Source organism: Trachypithecus francoisi, unplaced genomic scaffold (assembly GCF_009764315.1).
Source record: "Trachypithecus francoisi isolate TF-2019V2 unplaced genomic scaffold, Tfra_2.0 Lachesis_group8, whole genome shotgun sequence".
Classification (NCBI taxonomy): Eukaryota; Metazoa; Chordata; class Mammalia; order Primates; family Cercopithecidae; genus Trachypithecus; species Trachypithecus francoisi.
The window spans coordinates 105,538,455-105,559,547 of record NW_022681473.1 but is presented as its reverse complement, the minus strand read 5'-3'; the positions used below and the strand labels follow the sequence as shown (position 1 = coordinate 105,559,547).

The following is a 21,093-nucleotide window of genomic DNA, read 5'->3' as shown; positions in this document are numbered from 1 at the left end:
TTGACTGTTACAATTACGTCCCAAGTTGCTACTCTGTTTTAAAAGTTTTATTGGCTCCATCTGGTTAATGTACACCAGTAACTTTTTCCATATGCCCTTCAATTTCTTCAAGTTGCACCAAATATCCACTCTCTTATCTGGTTGCTACAAGCACTTTCCCTTTTTATACCACTCTTTATAAATTAACATATCTTACCCTAAAGACCTCTTCCTGGGGTGCCTTTCCCAGCATTACTTTCCCTTTAAAGAGTGTACATTTAGATATCCATATACTTAAAGGTGGAAGTTTTAGCCACAAAATGCCAGGGATGGATCAAAGGGAGCATTTTAACAAAGGTAAGTGTTACGTTCTCTTAAAAAACCAACTATCTGGGGGTAAAATTAGAAAGATACAAGTAAATAATCTATGAAAAAAAGACTGGATGGAATTTGACTAAAAGCTTAACAGTATGAAAAAATTGCCAAAATAAGTCAATGTAAGCTTAAGAAATAGTGTCTAGAATGAGAGATACTAAGAGATCCCACTATATTATAAAGGAATTATACTGTATCTGTACTATCATATATGGTTCTTGAGATCACTTTTTAAAACAAATATTGATAAAATGGAACATGTCTAGGTGAAAGTCACCAGAATGATGATAAAGAAATGGAAAATAGTATCAAAATAGTATCAAAAAGAATACTAAAAACATCTGGGGATGTTTCACCTGGAAAGGTTTGAACTTGGGGAGTAAGAGAATAAGGGGAACAGGCATAAAAAAAACTTCAAATATACACAGGGCTAACAAGCAGGAAAGGAACTGGATTTATTCCGTAAGGCTCAAGAGAAAAGTATAATAAGAACTTTTTTTTTTCTGAGACAGATTCTTGCTCTGTCACCAGGTCGGAGTGCAGTGGTGCGATCTTAGCTCACTGCAACCTCCACCTCCCGGGTTTAGGCAATTCTCCTGCCTCACCTTCCGGAGTAGCTAGGACTACAGGCATGTGCCACCACACCCAGCTGATTTTTGTATTTTTAGTACAGATAGGGTTTCACCACATTGGCCAGGACGGTCTCAATCTCTTGACCTCATGATCCACCCACCTCGGCCTCCCAAAGTGCTGGGATTACAGGCATGAGCCACCACACCGGGCCTGAAACAAGAAGCTCACTGCCACCTCAGTCTCCCAGGTTCAAGCAATTCTTCTGCCTCAACCTCCCAAGTAGCTGGGATTACAGGCAGTACCACCACCCCTGGCTACTTTTCGTTTTTTGTTGTTTGGTTGGTTTTTTTTTTTTGAGACAGTCTCACTCTGACACCCAGGCTGGAGCGCAGTGGCACGATCTCAGCTCACTGCAATCTCTGCCTCCCAGGTTCAAGCTAATCTCATGCCTCAGCCTCCCAAGTAGCTGGGATTACAGGCACACGCCACCACACCTGGCTAATTTTTGTATTTTTAATAGAGATGGGGTTTCACCATGTTGCCCAGGCTGGTCTCAAACTCCTGAGCTCAGACAATCTGCCTGCTTCAGCCTCCCAAAGCGCTAGGATTACAGATGTGAGCCACTGTGGCTGACCTAAATTTTTGTATTTTTAGTAAAGACGGGGTTTCACCATGTTAGTCAGCCTGGTCTCAAACTCTTGACTTCAGGTGATCCACCCACCTCGGCCTCCGAAAATGCTAGAATTACAGGCGTGAGCCACCGCACCCGGCCTGAAGCAAGAAGTTATAAGGGTTTTATCTTCATCTCAGAATAAAATCTAACAATAAGAGCTTTTATTTTGGTTTTTTTGAGACGGAGTTTCTCTGTTGTCCAGGCTGGGGTGCAGTGGTGCAATCTTGGCTCACCGCAACCTCTGTCTCTCAGGTTCAAGCCATTCTCCTGCCTCAGCCTCCTGAGTAGCTGGAATTACAGGCATGCACCACCACGCCCAGCTAACTTTTGTATTTTTAGTAGAGATGGGGTTTCACCACGTTGGCCAGGCTGGTCTCGAACTCTTGACCTCAGGTGATCCACCTGCCTTGGCCTCCCAACGTGCTGGGATTACAGGTGTGAGCCACTGGGCCTGGCCTTTTTCTTTTTTTTTTTTAATTTTTTTTGAGACAGGGGCTCACTCTGTCACCCAGGCTGCAATACAATCACACAATCATGGCTCACACAGCCTCGACCTCTTGGGCTCAGGTGAACAGGTGATCCTCCCACCTCAGCCTCCTGAGTAGCTAGGACCATAGGCATCCACCACCACACCTGGCTGATTTTTGTAGTTTTTATAGACATGGGGTTTCACCACGTTGCCCAGGCTGGTCTCAAACTCCAGAGCTCAAGCGATTCACCCACTTCAGCTTCCCAAAATGCTAGAATTATGGGCGTGAGCCACTGTGCCTGGCCAATAAGAGCTGTTTTTTTTTTAAACGTAACTGGTTGCACTGTCAGGTAGTAAGCTTCCCATCTCTGGAAGTGATCAAGGAAAAGTCAGCTGACCATCTGTCAGGGATTTTATTAAGGGGACTCCTGCACCTTTTCCAACTGAGATGATATGCCTCTAGATCTTCTGTTTGATAATGACTTCATATAACAACAATGACAGTTTAAATACTTACCAAATTCTTTTCAATATCTTGATCTGTGTTTACCTCTGAATCAGCCGTCTTAAAATCAGTCTATAAAGGAAAAAAGTTATATTTAGAATTGTTCAGAGACACTGTAAAAGAGGCAGAATCACTAACACCTAGAATTCTGCCACAGGTAACTAACTTTTTGCTCTTTCCCCTTACCAGCTTCCAAGCAAGCTAAGCAATGTAGTTCTGGCAAATGGACACCAACATCCACCCTGCATTAATCATCGGTCCCACAAAATAACCCAAACAAGACCCAACGACTGACTGAGAGAAAGCCTCAAGTCTGAGATGAGACGTCTGCCCTCTACAGTCTGTTGTGCCCATACTTTCTCCTACAACAAAGCACACCCGTCACTAGAAGGCAGGATACACTGTACTTCTTAAGATGTGACTCAGAGAATTAACAAGGATTCTTCCTGCAAGGACAAAGGGGATAAATACAAATGCTAATGTCCTGAACTCATCAGTTACTCAGTGAAAGAGACTACGTAGGTCATAAAGTTCCTACTTGCCATAAGATTAGACACTAGCTACTGGCTTTCTTATTTACTGAACATCAGAATGAAGTCATTGCATGACACTGTATGAAAGAAGTATGATGGTTGCTAGCAAAAAAACAAAAAACAAAACAAGCCAGCAAGTTCTCCACCAAATATGAAGAAATATCTCCTACCCTGAACCCCACCACCCCCCAGTTACATTTTAGTAGTAGAAACTTGACACTTGACCTGTACAGCAATGTTCTGAGAAAGCTTCAGGGAAGAGCTATCTTGATCATCATCCTGATCCACTCGGACTCCTTCAACCCCATTTGCTGGAGACACTACAGGTCGGAAATCCAAGCCTGTGTCCCTGTTACCTTCCTTTAGGATGGAGGTTTGTGGGGATTTCTCTTCAGAGCAATTCCCAGAGGCAAGCTGCTTTGTATGGCACCCTGCCTTAAGAGACCGAGTGGCTGGATGGAGGTTCTCCCGGAGGCTTGTGTCCCCCTCCTCTCCTGCTGTGCTGGCCACGTCCTTCAAATCAGACTGAGATCCACTGCCAGAAAGACAAAGGGCTGTGGCTATCAAGTTTTCTCCTAAAACTGCCGGGTGCACTGCTGAGGTGTCACCTGCTGATGAACCAGGATTCTGCTCTGAGTGCTCCAAATGGACATTTCTGTTATTTTCCTTGGTTATCGTTTGGCTTACACTCAACAGAGGTGAGTTCTTCTGTTTCTGTGCAGAGTCTTTGGTGCTATCAAACACATAAGATGAAAAGAAAAGTCATAATACTTTTAACTTAACTACTAGAAGAACAAAACTAGACTATGTAAACCCTCCTGACTATCACAATGAAAGAACTTAGTTTCAATCCAATGATTTCTATCCCATGTGCAGGTAGTATAGCTTGGTGGTTAAGACCTAGTTTTTTGTTTTTTGTTTTTGTTTTTAGAGGGTCTAAACTCTCGTCACCCAAGCTAGAGTGCAGTGGTGCAATCAAGGCTCACTGTAGTCTCAACATCCTTGGCTCAAGCGATCCTCGACCTCAGCCTCCTGAGTAACTAGGACTACAGTAACATGCCACCACGCCCAGCTAATTTTTTGTATTTTTTGCATGGTTTTGCCATGTTGCCCAGGCTGGTCTCAAACTCCTGTGCTCAAGGGATCCATCTGCCTGCATCAGCCTCCCAAAGTGTTGGAATTATAGGCGTGAGCCACCACAGCCGGCCAAAAACCTGGGTTCTAAAGACAGTCTACAGTAAATGGCCAAACATAAATGATTCTGAAGATCCAAATAATTTTTGAGGGCCAACTGGAATAAGTTTTGGGGATACCAATGAATTAGCCTAATGCTGGTTAGAATATTTTAGTTACATGTATTAATTTAGTTACACATACTATAATAAAATATTAACTTAGAAATATTGTTTTGATTCTTCTCTCACCTTTCACAAGAATAATTTTCATTCAAACTCATTATAGAGATCTTTGACCAGAACCACTTTTTAGGTTCTTCAACAGTTTTCCAGAGTATAGCATCTACACTTTAAGTTGTCTAACTACAGACAATTTTGAATCCAAAATTGAAGCTGTCAATAGAAATTTTATCCCACACAGTAAGTATACATATGCTTAACATTAGGATATTCTGTCACTTGTCACAGCCATTCAAGGTGCTGCTTTTATTATTTATTGATTGATTGGTTTTTTGAGACAGGGTTTCACTTTGTCACCCCGGCTGAAGTGAGGGATTGCTTTTTAAAAGGGTCTTAAAACATATTTACGATGACATCCAACATTCACAATTGTACATCTTTCACCCAGGAATTAACGCCTATGTTTAATTTCTTTGATCCCACCCTCTTTTTTTAAACTAATTCTATAACTGACACTCTTAACCATACCCAACCAGCACACAGGATTCAAGTTGATGCACCTTTGTTTCTTCAATCATACTAGTTCAAAATAAAACAACTGAAAGAATACCTCGGTGGGGAGCGATGGCTCATGCCTGTAATCCCAACACTTTGGGAGGTCAAAGCAGGAGCATTATTTGAGGTCAGGAGCTCAAGACTAGCCTGGGAAACATAGCAAGACCTTGTCTCTACAAAAGAATTTTAAAAGTAGCCGAATGTAGTGGCGTGCACCTGCAGCTCCAGTTACTTGGGAAGCTGAAGTGAGAGGACTGCTTAAGCCCAGGAGGTGGAGGCTGCAGTAGGCCATGATCGCACCACTGTACTCCAGCCTAGGTGATAGAGGGAGACCCTGTCTCAATATAAACACTCGAAACTGATTCCTTCCTGCTGGGAGTTAACTGTGAGGAGGTACTTAATTAAAAATTCAGGCATATATAGGCCGGGCACGGTGGCTCAAGCCTGTAATCCCAGCACTTTGGGAGGCCGAGACGGGCGGATCACGAGGTCAGGAGATCAAGACCATCCTGGCTAACATGGTGAAACCCCGTCTCTACTAAAAAAAATACAAAAAACTAGCTGGGCGCGGTGGCGGGCGCCTGTAGTCCCAGCTACTCAGGAGGCTGAGGCAGGAGAATGGCGTGAACCCGGGAGGCAGAGCTTGCAGTGAGTTGAGATCCGGCCACTGCACTCCAGCCTGGGCAACAGAGCAAGACTCCGTCTCAAAAAAAAAAAAAAAAAAAAAAAAATTCAGGCATATATAGTACCTGAGTTTGAATCCTGACTCCGCCCACCACTCTTGGCAAGTTACTTTATTTGTAAAACAGAAATAATACTATCCTCCTAATAGGACTGTTGTGAGGATGACATGAGATAATGCACATGAAATATTCAGTATAGTGCCTGGCATATAGTAAACATTCAATAAACCTTAGCTGCCATTATTACTAGTGTATGTAGTTGACTTTATCAAAACTCTGACTCCAACATAGCTTGGAAACCTTGGGCAAATTACTAACCTCTCTGTGTCTCAGTTTCCTCACCTATAAATGGGAATAATAATATGATCACTACCTCCTGAGACTGTTTTGAAGATTAAATGTGTTAACACATACAGAACTGTAGTTAAGTGTTAGCTATTGTATTAGAGGACTCAGGTACTCTAGAAAATAGTTGAGGGAGGGCCAGGTACAGTGGCTCACGCCTGTAATCCCAACACTTCCAGAGGCTGAGGCAGGCCGATCACAAGGTCAGGAGATTGAGACCATCCTGGACAACATGGTGAAACCCTGTCTCTACTATGATACAAAAAATTAGCCGGGCGTGGTGGTGGGCACCTGTAATCCCAGCTACTAGGGAGGCTTAGGCAGGAGAATCGCTTGAACTCGGGAGGCAGAGGTTGCAGTGAGCGGAAATCGCGCCGCTGCACTCCAGCCTGGCGACAGAGCAAGACACTGTCTCAAAAACAAAACAAAACAAAAAGTTGAGGGAGCTAGGTGCAGTGGCTCACCCCTGTAATGCCAGCACTTTGGGAGGCCAAGGCGGGCAGATCGCTTGAGGTCAGGAGTTCGAGACCAGCCTGGTCAACATGGTGAAACCCCATCTACACTAAAAATACAAAAATTAGCTGGGCTACCAAGCAGGCGCCTATAATTCCAGCTACTTGGGAGGCTGAGACAGGAGAATCACTTGAACCCGGGAGGCAGAGGTTGCAGTGAGCCAAGATCATACCACTGCACTCCAGCCTGGGGCACAGAGCAAGAGTCTGTCTCCAAAAAAAAAAAGAGTTGAGGAAGAATACACAGCCTCTTTATGTAGACTGTGGTTCACATTCACGGATTCAACCAACCATGGACTGAAAGTACTCAAAAGGATAAATGTTTGTGATGATGGCGATGCGAATTATGCTGATCTGATCCCTATACATGACATGTAGCACAACATCAGCATGTACCCCCATGAATACGTACAATTAATTATTGTGTCCATTCATTAAAATATAAAAATAAACCACTTAAAAGTAAAATACCCAGCCTGGCCAACGTGGCAAAACCCCATCTCTACTCAAATACAAAAATTAGCCAGGCGTGCTGCCGGGCACCTGTAATCCCAGCTACTTGGGAGGCTGAGGCAAGGGAATCCCTTGAACCCAGGAGGCGGAGGCTGCAGTGAGCTGAGATCACGCCATTGTACTCCAGCCTGGGCGACACAGCAAGACTCCATCTCAAAAAAAAAAAAAAAAAGCCGGCGCGGTGGCTCACGCCTGTAATCCCAGCACTTTGGGAGGCCAAAGCAGGCGAATCACGAGATCAGGAGATCGAGACCATCCCAGCTAACACGGTGAAATTCCTTCTCTACTAAAAATACAAAAAATTAGCCGGGCGGGGTGGCGGGCGCCTGTAGTCCCAGCTACTCAGGAGGCTGAGGCAGGAGAATGGCGTGAACCTCGGAGGCGGAGCTTACAGTGAGCCAAGACTGCACCACTGCACTCCAGCCTGGGCCAACAGGTGAGACTCCGTCTCAAAAAAACAAAAGTGAAATAGATTTAAACCATTAAAAAAATTTTCAGAAAAAAATTGGATGGTTGCATCTGTACTGAACATACACAAACTTTTTTCCTTGTCATTATTCCTTAAACAACACAACTATTTACATAACATTTACATTGTATCAGTTGTTGTACATAACCTAGAGATTAAAGTATATGAGAGGACATGCATAGGTTATACGCAAATACTACACCATTTTATTTATTTATTATCTTTTTAATTGCTTTAAGCGGGGTGTGCATATGCCTGTCACCGATAAAATACTACACCATTTTATGTAAGGGACTTGAGCATCTATAGATTTTGGTATCCTCAGTAGGGGTCCTGGAACCAATCTCCAACATATACTGTGGGATAACTATATAGTTAATTTAGTTCAACATTGTACATAACAATGTATTACATTAGCTACTATGAGATGCAAGTTTGGGTAATTGTGTGTCTGTGGGTATATATATTTAGAATCCATGTACACATACCAATGTAACACTTCTCATATATAACATATAAACATATGGTTAAACGAACATACAGTCCACGTAGGAAAGGGCTGGAAAATATTTGCATTTTTTAATGAGTTTGAACCCATGTATTCTATTTAGTCTCCAAACATTTAGCATGCCTGATGCTGTGTTGGATACCAGAAATACAAAGATAGATCAGACAGTCCTCTACCTTTAAAAACCTAGTGCAGTGCCATCAGAGCCAAAAAGAAAGACTGGCTACACAAGACCATCTCAAAAACCCTTTACCCAAATGAATCTCCCCAGTCAGGAGTCCACACATTACCTTAGACCATCTGGGAGACCTTCGTCTGATTTGGAAGCACATAAACTAGAAGATTCCGGAGGACTGGGGGCATTGGCCACAACACCAGCAACCTCAGACGCTGCCATTATGCTCTGTACATTCAGAAACAAATTACAGGCTACAAGTTTCCAAAGTTTAAAACAAATGTATCTCTCCCCCCTCAGAATGTCCACACAACAGAGCTGTTGCAGTAAAGAAATACAAAAACCTGGGCTCCGGGAGAAAATACTTAAGAGTAAAAGAGACATTGTACGCAAAGTCCTAGCGGGCAACAATCCTCAGGAGTCACTGTATTTACATAAATATCTAGGAGTCTGTGCAAAGATCTTATTTTCACTTTTGGCAGAAATGTAGTCTTTTCAAACAATAGATCTTAGTCTGCCAGGATCTTCCAAGTGGTCCCAAGCCTACCTTGTCTACTATCATTTATAATAAAAGATGTACTTTTCGGACTAGTATCAATCAGATCTCATGTTTTTAAATCACTTTACGGCTGTTACATTCAAAGCATTCTCCATTAATTTAAGTGAAGTTTTTGGAGGCGCTTGCCTGTAAGTGAACAAGTAATGCAATACTGGGCAATCCAGGGTGCATCTTTTACTGTCAGTGTGCTCCCCACAGATGGGAAAGGCCTGACACTCACTGAGGAAAGTACAGACTCTTCAGAGTGACTAGCGGTGCAAAAAAGAATCCTGGGTTCTCTAGCTTGAAAATGACAAGGTGAAAAACATGGTAACATAACTAAGGGAACTGGGACGGATGCCTTTTTTAAAAATCAAAAGGTCATCTTCAATGCTGCAGAGCAAACTTATGACCTTATGAGGAGAAAAGAAAATCAAAATACTTGGGAGGTGGGGGTGAACGTAGGGTTAGTTTGCATTCTTGCTTTTATTTTAACAGCATCACAGGTATTGCCCCCAGGAACACTGAAGAGCGCACGGGGTAGACAGGCAGACGGGGTTGTGTCAACACCTCAGTCACAGCCCACAGACCCTGTGCCTCAGTTTCCCTCATTATACAAAGCTCCCGGGAGAAAATGGGCCCCAAATCGCCACTGCTGCTCCCTCAGGTGCAAACATCCCGACTCCAAGGAGCCCAGGGCTGTGGGGTCCTCTGCGCCCGGTGAACGAAACCCCAGGATAAGGGTCATGCATGCAACTCCGTGGCTAGAGAGCCCGTGGCGCGGGTAGGAACAGCTGGCTGGAGGGTCGAGGGTACCAAAAAGACCTCCGCAACCCGGGGCGACCACCAGCGAAGCGGAGGCGCCGGAGCCACGGGTCCTCGGGCGAGAACAGGGGACAGACGGGAAGAGGACAATGGGGGGAAACGGCGCTGGGTGGCCTTGGCCACCCTCCACAGGGGGCTGCTAGGCTGGCCGCTGGCTCGGACCAGCCCCCCTCCACCCCTTTCCCTTGGCCCCCCACCCCACTGCCAGCCCCCCCGTTCCACTTCTAGGCCGGGACCCCCGCCTCGGTTCTCACAGCACCCTCCACGCCCCCCACCCGGCCCCCCTCCCCGGCCCTCGCCCCGCAACCCCCACCCACGCTCGCCCCGCACACACCTCCCGCGCCGCGCCCCCGGGAAGAAAGTGGGGGAGGGACGGGACGCACCTGAGCGGGCGGAGCGGGGGGAGGGGGCGGCCGAGCCACGGGGGGAGGGGTCGAGCGCCGGCCCGCGCGCGGCACCTCCCACTTCCGGCGGCACGAGCGGAGGGGGCGAGGCTCCGGCCGCGAGAGGAGAGGCCCCGGTGGCGCCGCGCCGCCCCCGACGGCGCCCTCTGGCGGCGAGAGCTGGCGCCGCCGGGGCACGGGGATGCTGCGGGAGACCCCTGAGATACAGGTGGACTCTCCCGGGGCGCAGGGAAGAAGGGAGAGCCGACTGCGAGAAGGAAGGCGAGCTGGCGGGGCAGGATCTCCTCTGGAAAGATTACAGGGACAGTCGGGGCCATGACGGTCAGAGGGAGAAGAGCAACTAGGGGATTTTAAAGGTCGGAACAGAGAGGCCCTTTACAGAGGACGCCATGAAGGAGAACCTTCTGAAGAGGGACTATGTGGAAGATGCCCCGAGGACTCGGGGAGGCGGAGCCCGCGGGTTCAGCCCCCAGCGCCCGCACGGCCCCTGCCTGCGGAGGCCGCCCGCTGGAGCCGGACCCCGGGCGCGGTTGCTGGGGCCCGTGGGGTCGCTGGGCCGCAGGCGCCGCGCTGATTGGCTGCGCCGCGGGCGGAAGTGATGCTGCTGTCACTGCTCCTCCGGCTCCCGGGAAGCCGCGAGTTTCCGCAGGGAGGCGGCGGCAGCTGCGGCCGGGCCGGTGAGTTGGGAACTAGGTGTGGGGCTGGACCTGGGAAGTCAGGGGGGCCCAGAAGTGGGGGGAAGCGGCGTCTGAGGATGAGGGAGCTGCACAGAGGGTGCCTGAAGTCCTGACGTGGGGGACCCCAGGGAGATGGGGCCCCAGGGTCCAGGATTCCAGGATAATGTGGGTGCTAATGAGGAGAGGGGCACATTGCACGGAGCGATCGAGGCCGATGGAGGGGGAATCGGGAAACTGATCCTGTACCCAAGCTGGCTTCTAGGAGCCGGGTGTAGAACAGCGAGGACAGTCACTTGGGAGCAGGATCTTGGACTCCGGGCTGCCCATTCTCTTCTTCCTTGTCAACTAAGAGCTGTAAAGAGAGGCCTAGCCGTTGGGAAAGGTTGAGACCTGCTTTCAGAAGGCATTTAAGGTTCCTTTCCCAGAAGCCTGGGGGATAAAAATGCTGCTCTGCCACTGGGAGACAGAAGGAGCTCATGCTTCTCTTTCTTCCGGACATCTGTGGTGGGATCCTCTGAGTCTGAAGGAGCCTGCCTAGAGGGGCCACTGTCTGGCTAACAAGGGTTTTGTTTGTTTGTTTGTTTACTTAGTAGAGTTTGCAGACTAGGGAAGACACCTAAATATCTTGGGAGAATTGAGGCTCCCAGGGGCAGGGAGGGATTGAGAGGTAATATACCTGGAAACCTAAGAGAAAAAGAGAGGAAGAAATGTAGTATGAAGATTTTAGAGGGAAAGGAGAGGTGGCATAAGTTCTCCTTTCCCTTTCCAGGAAGTCTTTCAGTAAAATTCCCATGTTTCTGGAATGCTTTGAGGTAGAGCCGCTTGGGTGTGTGTCTGAGTACTAAGCCCTGCCCCAGGGTGGACTCAGTGGAGAGCAAAAGCTTTTGAAGAAGCCTAGCCACCATAGGTACACACACGTCTTGTCACCCCATTTGTCTGTCCCCCAGTTCTTACTTGGCTCTTTTTTTCTTTGAGGGCTCCTAAGACCAATTCCCTGGTTCTGTCAAACCCAGGCAATCGGAGTCCCAGTCTGGAGCCTGAGTCCTCTCCTCAAAGCCAGCCTCCTGAGCTCAGCATGGGGGTAGCTGCTGAGTGAGGTTCCCTCGTCATTCCTTCTCTCCTGGTTGCCTGCTTGTCCTTGGTGCCTGTTCTGTTTTGTTTGCACTCTCTGGCTTTCCCCCCTGTTTCGCCCCAGCCTCCTCCCGCCTTTCACTTTCCCTGGTATCCTTCTGAGATACACAAATCAGGAAGTTCACTACCACCTGGACTTCTAGGACGTTATTACCTACTCTTTCGGGAGGCACTTTGGTAACAGTTTTTTGCTAGGCCTCTAGGGAAAAAAGTGGAAAGAGGGTGGCATGATAGCACAGGAAGTGGGGTTTCTGGGTGTTATACTGATTTGGCCTCACCGTACCAGTTCTGCGGCAGTCTATGACCAGTTTTAGATCTTTGGAAATGACAACCAAGTTTCTCTGGTCCCTGGTCCTGGAGTTGATCTAACTTCTGCTGGTCGCACTGGGATTGGTGGGACGCTGTTTCTTCTGTTCTTGGGCCCCACAGGTCTGTAGCCTTTGCTGAGTCAACACTACTCATGGTGAAAGTGATGCCTTTTCTCCATTTGCACAACATGAGTGTGGCGTGGTCAGCCAGACCAGGAGCTCAACCTCATGTAGAGTCCAGGTGGGCACCGGGCCCTGTAATGGGGAATTAGCCTTGAGGACAACTGGACTAAGGAGGCAGCTAGGGAAAGATTTATGTCCCCTCTAAATGTAGGGGTGAAGAGGTTGTCTGTTCTAAACAACAGTCACTATGCAGCCAGTAGTTTGTGGGAGCAGTGTGTGCTTTGAGCCCCGTGGGTGGCAACAGGGGACGGGTGCAGTGCCTGCGGGCAACCGGACCTCCTGCTGGATTCGCTGGTGTCGTAAGGATTGGCTGTCTTGCCGTGGGAGGCCATCCGCTGGCGTTAGTGCTGGCCCACACCCCACCTGGGGGCTTATCCCTGCTGGTCAGGGATAAATGTGAACGAAAAGAGAGGATCAAATGTTTCATAATTTAAAAGGCATGGCTTGGGGACTTCCAGGGGGAACGCATGGATGGCTGAGCATCTCCCGCTCAGATTCCTGCAGTTACCAACTCTTTGATCTCTTCCACATCCTTTTTCTCTGTCTGCAGTCCACTGCTCTGATGCCGAAGGGGAGGCAGAAAGTGCCACACTTGGATGCCCCCCTGGGCCTGCCCACCTGCCTCTGGCTGGAATTAGCTGGGCTCTTCTTACTGGTTCCCTGGGTCATGGGCCTAGCAGGGACAGGTGGGCCTGATGGCCAGGGCCCAGGGGGGCCGAGCTGGGCTGTGCACCTGGAAAGCCTGAAAGGTGACGAGGAGAAAGAGACTCTGGAGCAGCAGGCGGATGCCTTGGCCCAGGCAGCAGGGCTGGTGAATGCTGGACGCATCGGAGAGCTTCAAGGGCACTATCTCTTTGTCCAGCCTGCTGGGCACAGGCCGGCCCTGGAGGTGGAGGCCATCCGGCAGCAGGTGGAGGCTGTGTTGGCTGGGCATGAAGCTGTGCGCTGGCACTCAGAGCAGAGGCTGCTAAGGCGGGCCAAACGCAGCGTCCACTTCAATGACCCCAAGTACCCACAGCAGTGGCACCTGGTGAGTCCAGTCCTGCAGTGTGCGGTTTCAGGTGGGTAGGTTCCAGTCCAGTTCTTTAGTGGGCTTTTGACTATATCGCTCGTCAGTTGCCTCCATCCTTCGCCTGAGGGACCATTTGCTGGTTCTGTAGTGTTTCCCTCGGCTCTCCCTCCCTTCCACTGTCTTCTAGAAGCCGGTGTTCTGCAGTGCTCAGGGCACAGATGGTGCAGCCAGGCTGCCTGGGCTCATGGTCCAGCTGCACCACTTACTAGCATGTACATTTGGGCAAGCTGCTTAAACTCTGTGCCTCAGCTTCCCCATCTGTAAAGTGGAGACTGTAATAGTGCCCACCTCATAGAGTCACAGTTAGGGTAAGTGAATGCATACATGTGTAGCACTTGGAACAGTGCCTGACACGTAGTAAACGCTATGACGTAAGTGATACGATACTACCATTGTCATAAGAAGTGTATCATCTGGCCAGGCGCGGTGGCTCACGCCTGTAATCCCAGCACTTTGGGAGGCTGAGGCGGGTGGATCACGAGGTCAGGAGATCAAGACCATCCTGGCTAACACGGTGAAATGCCATCTCTACTAAAAATACAAAAAAATTAGCCGGGTGTGGTGTCGGGTGCCTGTAGTCCCAGCTACTCGGGAGGCTGAGGCGGGCAAATGGTGTGAATCCGGGAGATGGAGCTTGCAATGAGCTGAGATCGCGCCACGGCACTCCAGCCTAGGTGAGAGAGACTCCATCTCAAAAAAAAAAAAAAGAAGAAGCATGTCATCCAACCCTTCACCCTAGCCACCATTTTACCCCGAATGCCCCATGACTGATGGCAGACTTTCCTGGAATCCAAGGCTGTGGCAGAGCTCTCACCTGCGCCTTCTTGGCTCTGTTCCCACCTGACCTGTTGGCCTGCAATCTCTGTCTGGCTCTTTGGTGGAGGCCAAGGGTGAAAAGGGGTTGCTAGCTATAACTTCGTCTCCCTCTGGGCTGGGCTGTGTGTCACTGGATTCCCACCCTGTCTGTCTTACAGAATAACCGACGGAGCCCGGGCAGGGACATCAACGTGACGGGTGTGTGGGAGCGCAATGTGACTGGGCGAGGGGTAACAGTGGTGGTAGTGGATGATGGAGTGGAACACACCATCCAGGACATTGCACCCAACTATGTGAGTGGCCCTGGAATGATGCCCCTCACCTACCACGTCTTACCTCCTTCTTGGTGTTGCCTCAGTCTTGGCCCTTTCTCTAGAGGTCTTTGGGCCAAATAAAGGAGCCTGGGAGGTGAGATGGGGTTCATCCTCTCCTTTTCCCAAGCCAGCATTCCAGACTGGCAGTCAAGGCACAGCAGGTGGCTCTAACGCTAAGGGAGAGCAATCCTGCTTCCAGTTCTAGTCCTTTTCTGAGGAGTGAGGAGTGGCCCCTGCAGGCAACTTCCCTCTTGTTGGAAATCCGAGTGCCTTCCTCTCTCTAAAGCGTGGCCTCTAGGGAGCCCAACCTGCCTTTTATTCCAGGTTTCCCAAGCCGTGGAGCTGTAGGCACCTTCGCATAATGGCAAGAGAAGTTTGCTGGGAGCTGTGGCACTTCTCAGTTTTGCCCCAGTGTCCTTTGCTCATATCTTTTAGCCAGTGTGGTTTGCTGATAGAAATGGGCTTATTGGGTCCGGGCACGGTGGCTCACGCCTGTAATCCCAGCACTTTGGGAAGCCAAGGTGGGCGGATCACAAGGTCAGGAGTTTGAGACCTGCCTGGCCAAGATGGTGAAACCCCATCTCTACTGAAAATACAAAAGTTAGCCAAGTGTATTGGTGCTTGCCTGTAGTCCCAGCTACTCGAGAGGCTGAGGTGGAAGAATTGCTTAAACCTGAGGCAGAGGTTGCAGTGAGCTGAGATTGTGCCACTGCACTCCAGCCTGGGTAACAGAGTGAGACTCCATCTCAAAAACAAAAACAAAGAAGTGAGCTTATTGCCCTAGCTTCGAGTCCCAAACTCCCATTTCCTTTCTCTCCCTGAATCCCAGGACCTGACCCCCTCTAACCAGTGAATGACCACATGTCACCTCCGAAATATTTCAGAGCCCTGAGGGTAGCTATGACCTCAACTCTAATGACCCTGACCCCATGCCCCACCCGGACGTGGAGAATGGCAACCACCATGGCACGCGATGTGCAGGAGAGATCGCGGCTGTGCCCAACAACAGCTTCTGTGCCGTGGGCGTGGCCTATGGGAGCCGCATCGCAGGTAACTTGTGCCTCCAGCCTAGCCTTGGTAGGCTGCTCCTGTGACCACAGTCTTCATTTCCTGCACCACTCCCTACTCTGAAACGTCTTTATCCCATAGCCCAGCTGACACACATAGCATAGAGCAAGGGTGAGTTTATGATAGGTGTCTGTAGGACATATCTGCTCATTTATTTTTCAGTGCAGTGGTGTTTCAAACATGTTTTTCTATTTGTAGTTCCATAAATTACAAAGTGCCTTCTTGTTGGTTCTTCCTCTGTGATCCGTTACGTCTATGGGGCAGCCCTTGCGTTTCCCAGCTCTCCAGCTCCCAGTCACACTGATGGTCATGGGCTGCTCTCTATCCTTTTGGAAGAGCTGAGCAGCCCTATTCTTCCCTGGAGGTGGTTCTGTGGTTCTTTCACACTCAGCCTCTGTCCATTAAGGCAGAAGGTGAAGGGAATGAATGGGGAAACCCTCACCGTAACTCCTTATTAGGAGTGCTTGGGAACCTACAGACGGAATAGACTAACTGTATTCCTCTTGTACTCCAGCAGAGGGCAGTAGCTCTCCCTAAATGAGACTACGGGGGAGCCAGAAACCCTGTCCAAGTCCCTTCTCTGAAAGTGCCACAGCACTGCAACCTGGGTGACAGAGCCAGACTTTGTCTCTTTCTCTCTCTATATATTTTTGGTAGGGGGACAAGTAATACATATACAAGGTGTAAAAATGCAAAATGGGCTGGGCGCGGTGGCCACGGGGATCATACCTGTAATTCCAGCACTTTGGGAGGCCAAGGCAGGCAGATCACCTGAGGTCAGGAGTTCGAGACCAGCCTGACCAATATGGTGAAACCCCATCTCTGCTAAAAATACAAAAAGTAGCTGGGTATGGTGGCCTGCGCCTGTAGTCCCAGCTACTTGGGAGACTGAAGCAGGAGAATCGCTTGAACCTGGGCGGTGGGGGCTGCAGTGAGCCGAGATCATGCCACTGCACTCCAGTCTGGGTGACAGAGTGAAACTTTGTCTAAAAAAAAAAAAAAAAAAAAGCAAAATGTACAAACAGCATGTAGGGAAAAATAAATCTCCCACATATGGCTCCCCACCTCCCAGTTCCCCAGCTAGGAGACCAGCATTAGTGAGGAGCTGCTGTGGCCTTCATTGCCTAGGTATCCGGGTACTGGATGGACCTCTCACAGACAGCATGGAGGCAGTGGCGTTCAACAAGCACTATCAGATCAATGACATCTACAGCTGCAGGTGAGGCAGAGCTGCAGATGAGAGGGCAAGAGTCTGGAGCACCTGGGACAAATCTGCCAACGAAAGCCCAACCAAGTGGGCTGACTCAGGCCAGAGCAAGGGTCTCCTCATTGGGTTCAGCTAATACATCCATTGCCTTCATTTCTCTAGATTCCCAGCCACTGGGCTCTCAACCTTAAGCCCCTGCCACCCCCGTAATCAGGTTGCCACATGAGAAGCCCTGGCCTGTGCACATTTATTTGTTTTCTAAACTCCTAAGGCCTCTGCAAGAAAGCGGGCTTTCCTCTCCAACCACAGGCCAGCTGAATGCCCAACACCAATCCCCCACCCCACTTCAATGCACTGCACCTTCAGGGCATGGCTGTGCCGGACTGGACAAGAAGGAAATGGGGTTGGGGGCCCCCATAGCATTGATGGCACCTGTTCCTCCCCCAGCATACCTCCCTTAAATCCATGACATCATCCACAGGGTACACTTCCTGATAGAGACAGAATAGAGAACTCAGCCTGATAACCAGGAGCTTCCACAGAAGTTCATGGGTGCTCTGCCTTTTACCCTACGAGTTGGGCCAGGCGCGGTGGCTCACGCCTGTAATCCCAGCACTTTGGGAGGCTGAAGCGGGTGGAGTGCTTGAGTTCAGGAGTTCAAGACCAGCCTGACCAACATGGTGAAACCCTGTCTCTACTAAAAATACAAAAATTAGCCAGGCGTGGTGGTAGGCACCTGTAGTCCCAGCTATTCCAGAGGCTGAGGCAGGAGAATCGCTTGAACCTGGGAGGCAGAGGTGGCAGTGAGTCAAAATAGTGCCATTGCACTTCAGCCTGGGCGACAGCAAGACTCCGTCTCAGGAAAAAAAAAAAAAAATCTACATGTCTCTGATCCCTAGATCAGGAGATGAGTGACCTCTGTCCCTCTCTGCCACTATGGCTATGGGGACATTCAGAAGGAAAAGAAGAGCCTTAGCACACTTCTGTTTTCTACGTTGGAGAGGGGATGGACCTTTGAACCCTGTGCCTTTTAATCACAGAAGCCTTTAAGTGGAACCCTTGGGAGGAGTTAAGGTCAAAGGGTAAAAGGAGGAGCCGCAGGTCGAAGGGTAGCCAGCTGAGACTGGGAGGCGCTGGGTTGGGTAGCCATAGCCTGGCTCTGGCTGTCCCCTCTAGGTATTTATTTCTCAACAGCTGGGGACCAGATGATGATGGGAAGACAGTGGATGGCCCCCATCAGCTTGGAAAGGTAACTGGCGTGCACAGAGACTAAGAGACAGGATGCGCTCTTCATTCAGTCCCGGAAGAACTGCTGCAAGCTGACCCATCTTCCCACTCCATCTCCATGCGCAGTCTCCTTTCAGGAAGAGAACACCTAAGGCCGGGGCAGGAAGCCGGGGGGCCTTTTGTTCCTAGAGAGGGAAAGGGAACAGTACTTTGAGATTGTCTCCCTTTCATCTTGTCCTCAGCTCCCATGCCTGGCCCCACCCTGTCCTCTGATAAGTGGAGGGCATCCACCAGTCATCATTCAACTCACAGCTGCCCCACATCCTGGGCCAACTCATAGCTCCCTCCTCACATCTAGGGTCCATCTTCCAGTCTTTTCCCCATCCCAGTGCCCTTTGAACTTTTTTCCTTTTGTTTCTAGAAGGGATGGAGAGGGTGACTGATGTAGTAGGTGGAGGTCTTTCTGTGGGTTCCTCAACTGACACCCTGATGTTTTGGCTCCTCAGGCTGCCTTACAACATGGAGTGATTGCTGGTCGCCAGGGCTTTGGGAGTATCTTTGTGGTAGCCAGTGGCAACGGAGGCCAACACAACGACAACTGCAACTACGATGGCTACGCCAACTCCATCTACACGGTCACCATAGGTAGCCTCCCAGTGTTTCTGTGCTCCTGTGTGTGTCACCGGATGCTTAGGGCATCACACGTCTTGTCCCAGCTTCTGTGTGTGTCTCAGGGTGAGGGTGAGGGTGAGGTGAGGGTGAGGGTGAGGGTGAGGGTTAGGGTTAGGTTATTGTGTGAGCACAGTAATCTCTTTGGGCTCAGATAGGACTAGCCTTGCTTGCAGAGGACCTTGGGACTTCCTTAGATGTCAGCATACCCTGGGAACACCTTCAAGCCATCATCTGGAGATCACCGAGCTGCCTCCACCCCACCACAGCTGGTTAGGCCTCTGCTCTGGCCTGTCTTTCTGTGGGCCACCTTCCGCCTGCTGGAAGCCTCCCCTGACTGCCCACAGGCCTAAATTAAGTGCCCTTTGCCTGTGCTCCCAGTTAGCATTTGCCACCCCAACTGCGTTTATTTCCTTACCTGACTCTAGGCTCCTTGAGACCAGGACTACGGCCTTTTCCATATGGCCCTGATGCCTGGCACAGGGTGTGACCTACAGTAGATGGGTAATGAATGTTGAAAACAGTGAGCATGTGAATGAATAAGTGGATATAAAGGTAGAAGGCTGCCAGCTGTACCCCAGAGCCTGTTGAAAGAATGGTATTGCGGCACAGAATGCCCTCTGCCACTTGAGACTGCCTGTTTAGAAGAGGGTCAGGACCACTCTGAGGGATGCGGGCCGCTCAGGTCATGTTTCAAACTCAGGACAGCCCTCCAGGATGGTAACTCCAAGATAACTGACATTAGCAAGCCCCTGCCACGGGATCCCCTCTTCATCTCAGCTCTCATTTCCCTCCTCTGTCCCCAGGAGCTGTGGATGAGGAGGGACACATGCCTTTCTATGCAGAAGAATGTGCCTCCATGCTGGCAGTCACCTTCAGTGGTGGGGACAAGATGCTTCGGAGCATTGTGAGTGCCTCCCGGGCCCTCCACGGCCTGCCCCTTTCCCACAAGACTTCACGTCTCGGGCATCACAGCGCTTCTTACTGTTCCCTGCTTCCCTGCCCCAACACTCAGGCTCCTCTTCCCCCGCAGAGCTGGATCTCTTAAGGCATGCCACCCTTGGAGGAGCAGACCCGGGGACTCTGAATACATCTTGGGAATGCTTTTATCTTAGAAATTTGGATTTAGGACAAATATACACCCCGTTATAGAAACTAAGTGTCACATGGGGCCAAACACGGTGGCTCACGCCTGTAGTCCCAGCACTTTGGGAGGCTGAGGCGGGTGGATCACTTGAGGTCAGGAGTTCAAGACCAGCTGGCCAACATGGCGAAACCCTGTCTCTACTAAAAATACAAAAATTAGCCAGGTGTGGTGGTGTGTGCCTGTAATCCCAGCTACTCGGGAGGCTGAGGCAGGAGAATTGCTTGAAACAGGGAGGCAGTTACAGTGAGCCAAGATCGCACCACTGCACTCCAGCCTGGCTGACAGAACAAGACTCCTTCTCAAAAGGAAAAAAGAAACTGTCACATGGATTAAACAACTTTTCACACTCAAGGAAATGCACAAACAACCTCTTTGCAATGTCTTCCTTTGGTAAAATTTGGGCTTTTGCTAATTTCTGTGGACTTAAAAAAAACTCATCATTCCATTGCCCTTCAGCCCTTAGGTAAATCCTGAGTTCTGGTCATGTGCGTCTTCAGGAGTAATGCTAGTCTGGTGGTGGTTTTTATGGGATGGGTGGGAAGAGGAGTTGGGGAATGTCTCATGTCAACACCAGAGAGAGCTCTTTCTCTGGAGCTATAATTGGAGCCATAGCAAATGAGACTGGAGCAGGGTCATGGAACTTCTCTAACCTGTGGAACCCATTTAAAGAATTTGAAGATGATCACCTACACCCAACTGGGCTTAGCGTCATCCCAGCAGGTTTAAGCCAGGCCTCTAGACCATTAGCCTAGAGCTCCCTGCCTGTCCCTGTTGCCCACAACCATGTAATGTGGGCATAGGAGGCTCTAGGCAGGAGCTGGGCTGGAGCCAGGTGGTGTCAAATTTCTCCAGTGGCTGAGTGGGGAGGTCTCTCTGGGGCCATTGGGAACTAGGCTGCTTTGTCTTCCTGCTGGGTCCAATTTATTTTCCAAAACTAAAATTTTGTTATGCCAATAAATGACTTCTGGTCAACACAATGTTCCAAGGCTCTGTGCCAGTTGACCCCTACTACCGCCTCCCACCAGCCCCAGGGAGAAGAGAAAAGGGAGTGGACTAGAGAGGGAAGAGAGGTTGGGCTGTGTGCACAGAGGGCACCCACTGCAGGCCAGGCGGGGTTAGGAGGAAGAACAGGAACATACCACACTCCACCCTCTAGCAGAACTCTAGGGAAGCCAGCTCACCCTGCTCAGGCCAGGGACCTAAGAAGGTTCTACAACATAATGTCACTCTTGCTCCGCTGTACCTGGCCTTTCTCATCTTAACTCACCTCAGCTTCTCACCCTCA

General features: G+C 49.6%; 2 protein-coding genes across 7 annotated transcripts in view; one reads left to right on the top strand and one right to left on the bottom strand.

The window, feature by feature from the left end:
- RNF214 (ring finger protein 214) overlaps positions 1 to 10,073 on the bottom strand; it is a 57,891-nt gene extending 47,818 nt beyond the window's left edge. The window contains exons 1-4 of one of the 2 annotated variants that reach the window (XM_033206830.1): positions 9,969 to 10,073; positions 8,338 to 8,450; positions 3,333 to 3,840; positions 2,587 to 2,646 (exon numbers count right to left, since the gene is read on the bottom strand). In XM_033206830.1, coding sequence (XP_033062721.1) covers positions 2,587 to 2,646; positions 3,333 to 3,840; positions 8,338 to 8,444 — 675 coding nt within the window. In that variant the 5' untranslated portion in view covers positions 8,445 to 8,450; positions 9,969 to 10,073. Of the gene's footprint in view, positions 1 to 2,586; positions 2,647 to 3,332; positions 3,841 to 8,337; positions 8,451 to 9,919 lie in introns of both variants that reach the window. The other variant, XM_033206829.1, reaches the window with a different exon arrangement.
- Positions 10,074 to 10,108: 35 nt separating this feature from the next.
- Positions 10,109 to 21,093, top strand: part of PCSK7 (proprotein convertase subtilisin/kexin type 7) — a 25,863-nt gene continuing 14,878 nt past the window's right edge. For 2 of the 5 annotated variants that reach the window (XM_033206836.1, XM_033206834.1), the window contains exons 1-9: positions 10,109 to 10,666; positions 12,227 to 12,346; positions 12,839 to 13,318; positions 14,335 to 14,469; positions 15,375 to 15,540; positions 16,687 to 16,777; positions 17,960 to 18,014; positions 18,499 to 18,637; positions 19,468 to 19,568. In XM_033206836.1, coding sequence (XP_033062727.1) covers positions 12,851 to 13,318; positions 14,335 to 14,469; positions 15,375 to 15,540; positions 16,687 to 16,777; positions 17,960 to 18,014; positions 18,499 to 18,637; positions 19,468 to 19,568 — 1,155 coding nt within the window. In that variant the 5' untranslated portion in view covers positions 10,109 to 10,666; positions 12,227 to 12,346; positions 12,839 to 12,850. Of the gene's footprint in view, positions 10,667 to 12,226; positions 12,347 to 12,838; positions 13,319 to 14,334; positions 14,470 to 15,374; positions 15,541 to 16,686; positions 16,778 to 17,941; positions 18,015 to 18,498; positions 18,638 to 19,467; positions 19,569 to 21,093 lie in introns of all 5 variants that reach the window. The other 3 variants (XM_033206831.1, XM_033206833.1, XM_033206832.1) reach the window with 2 other exon arrangements.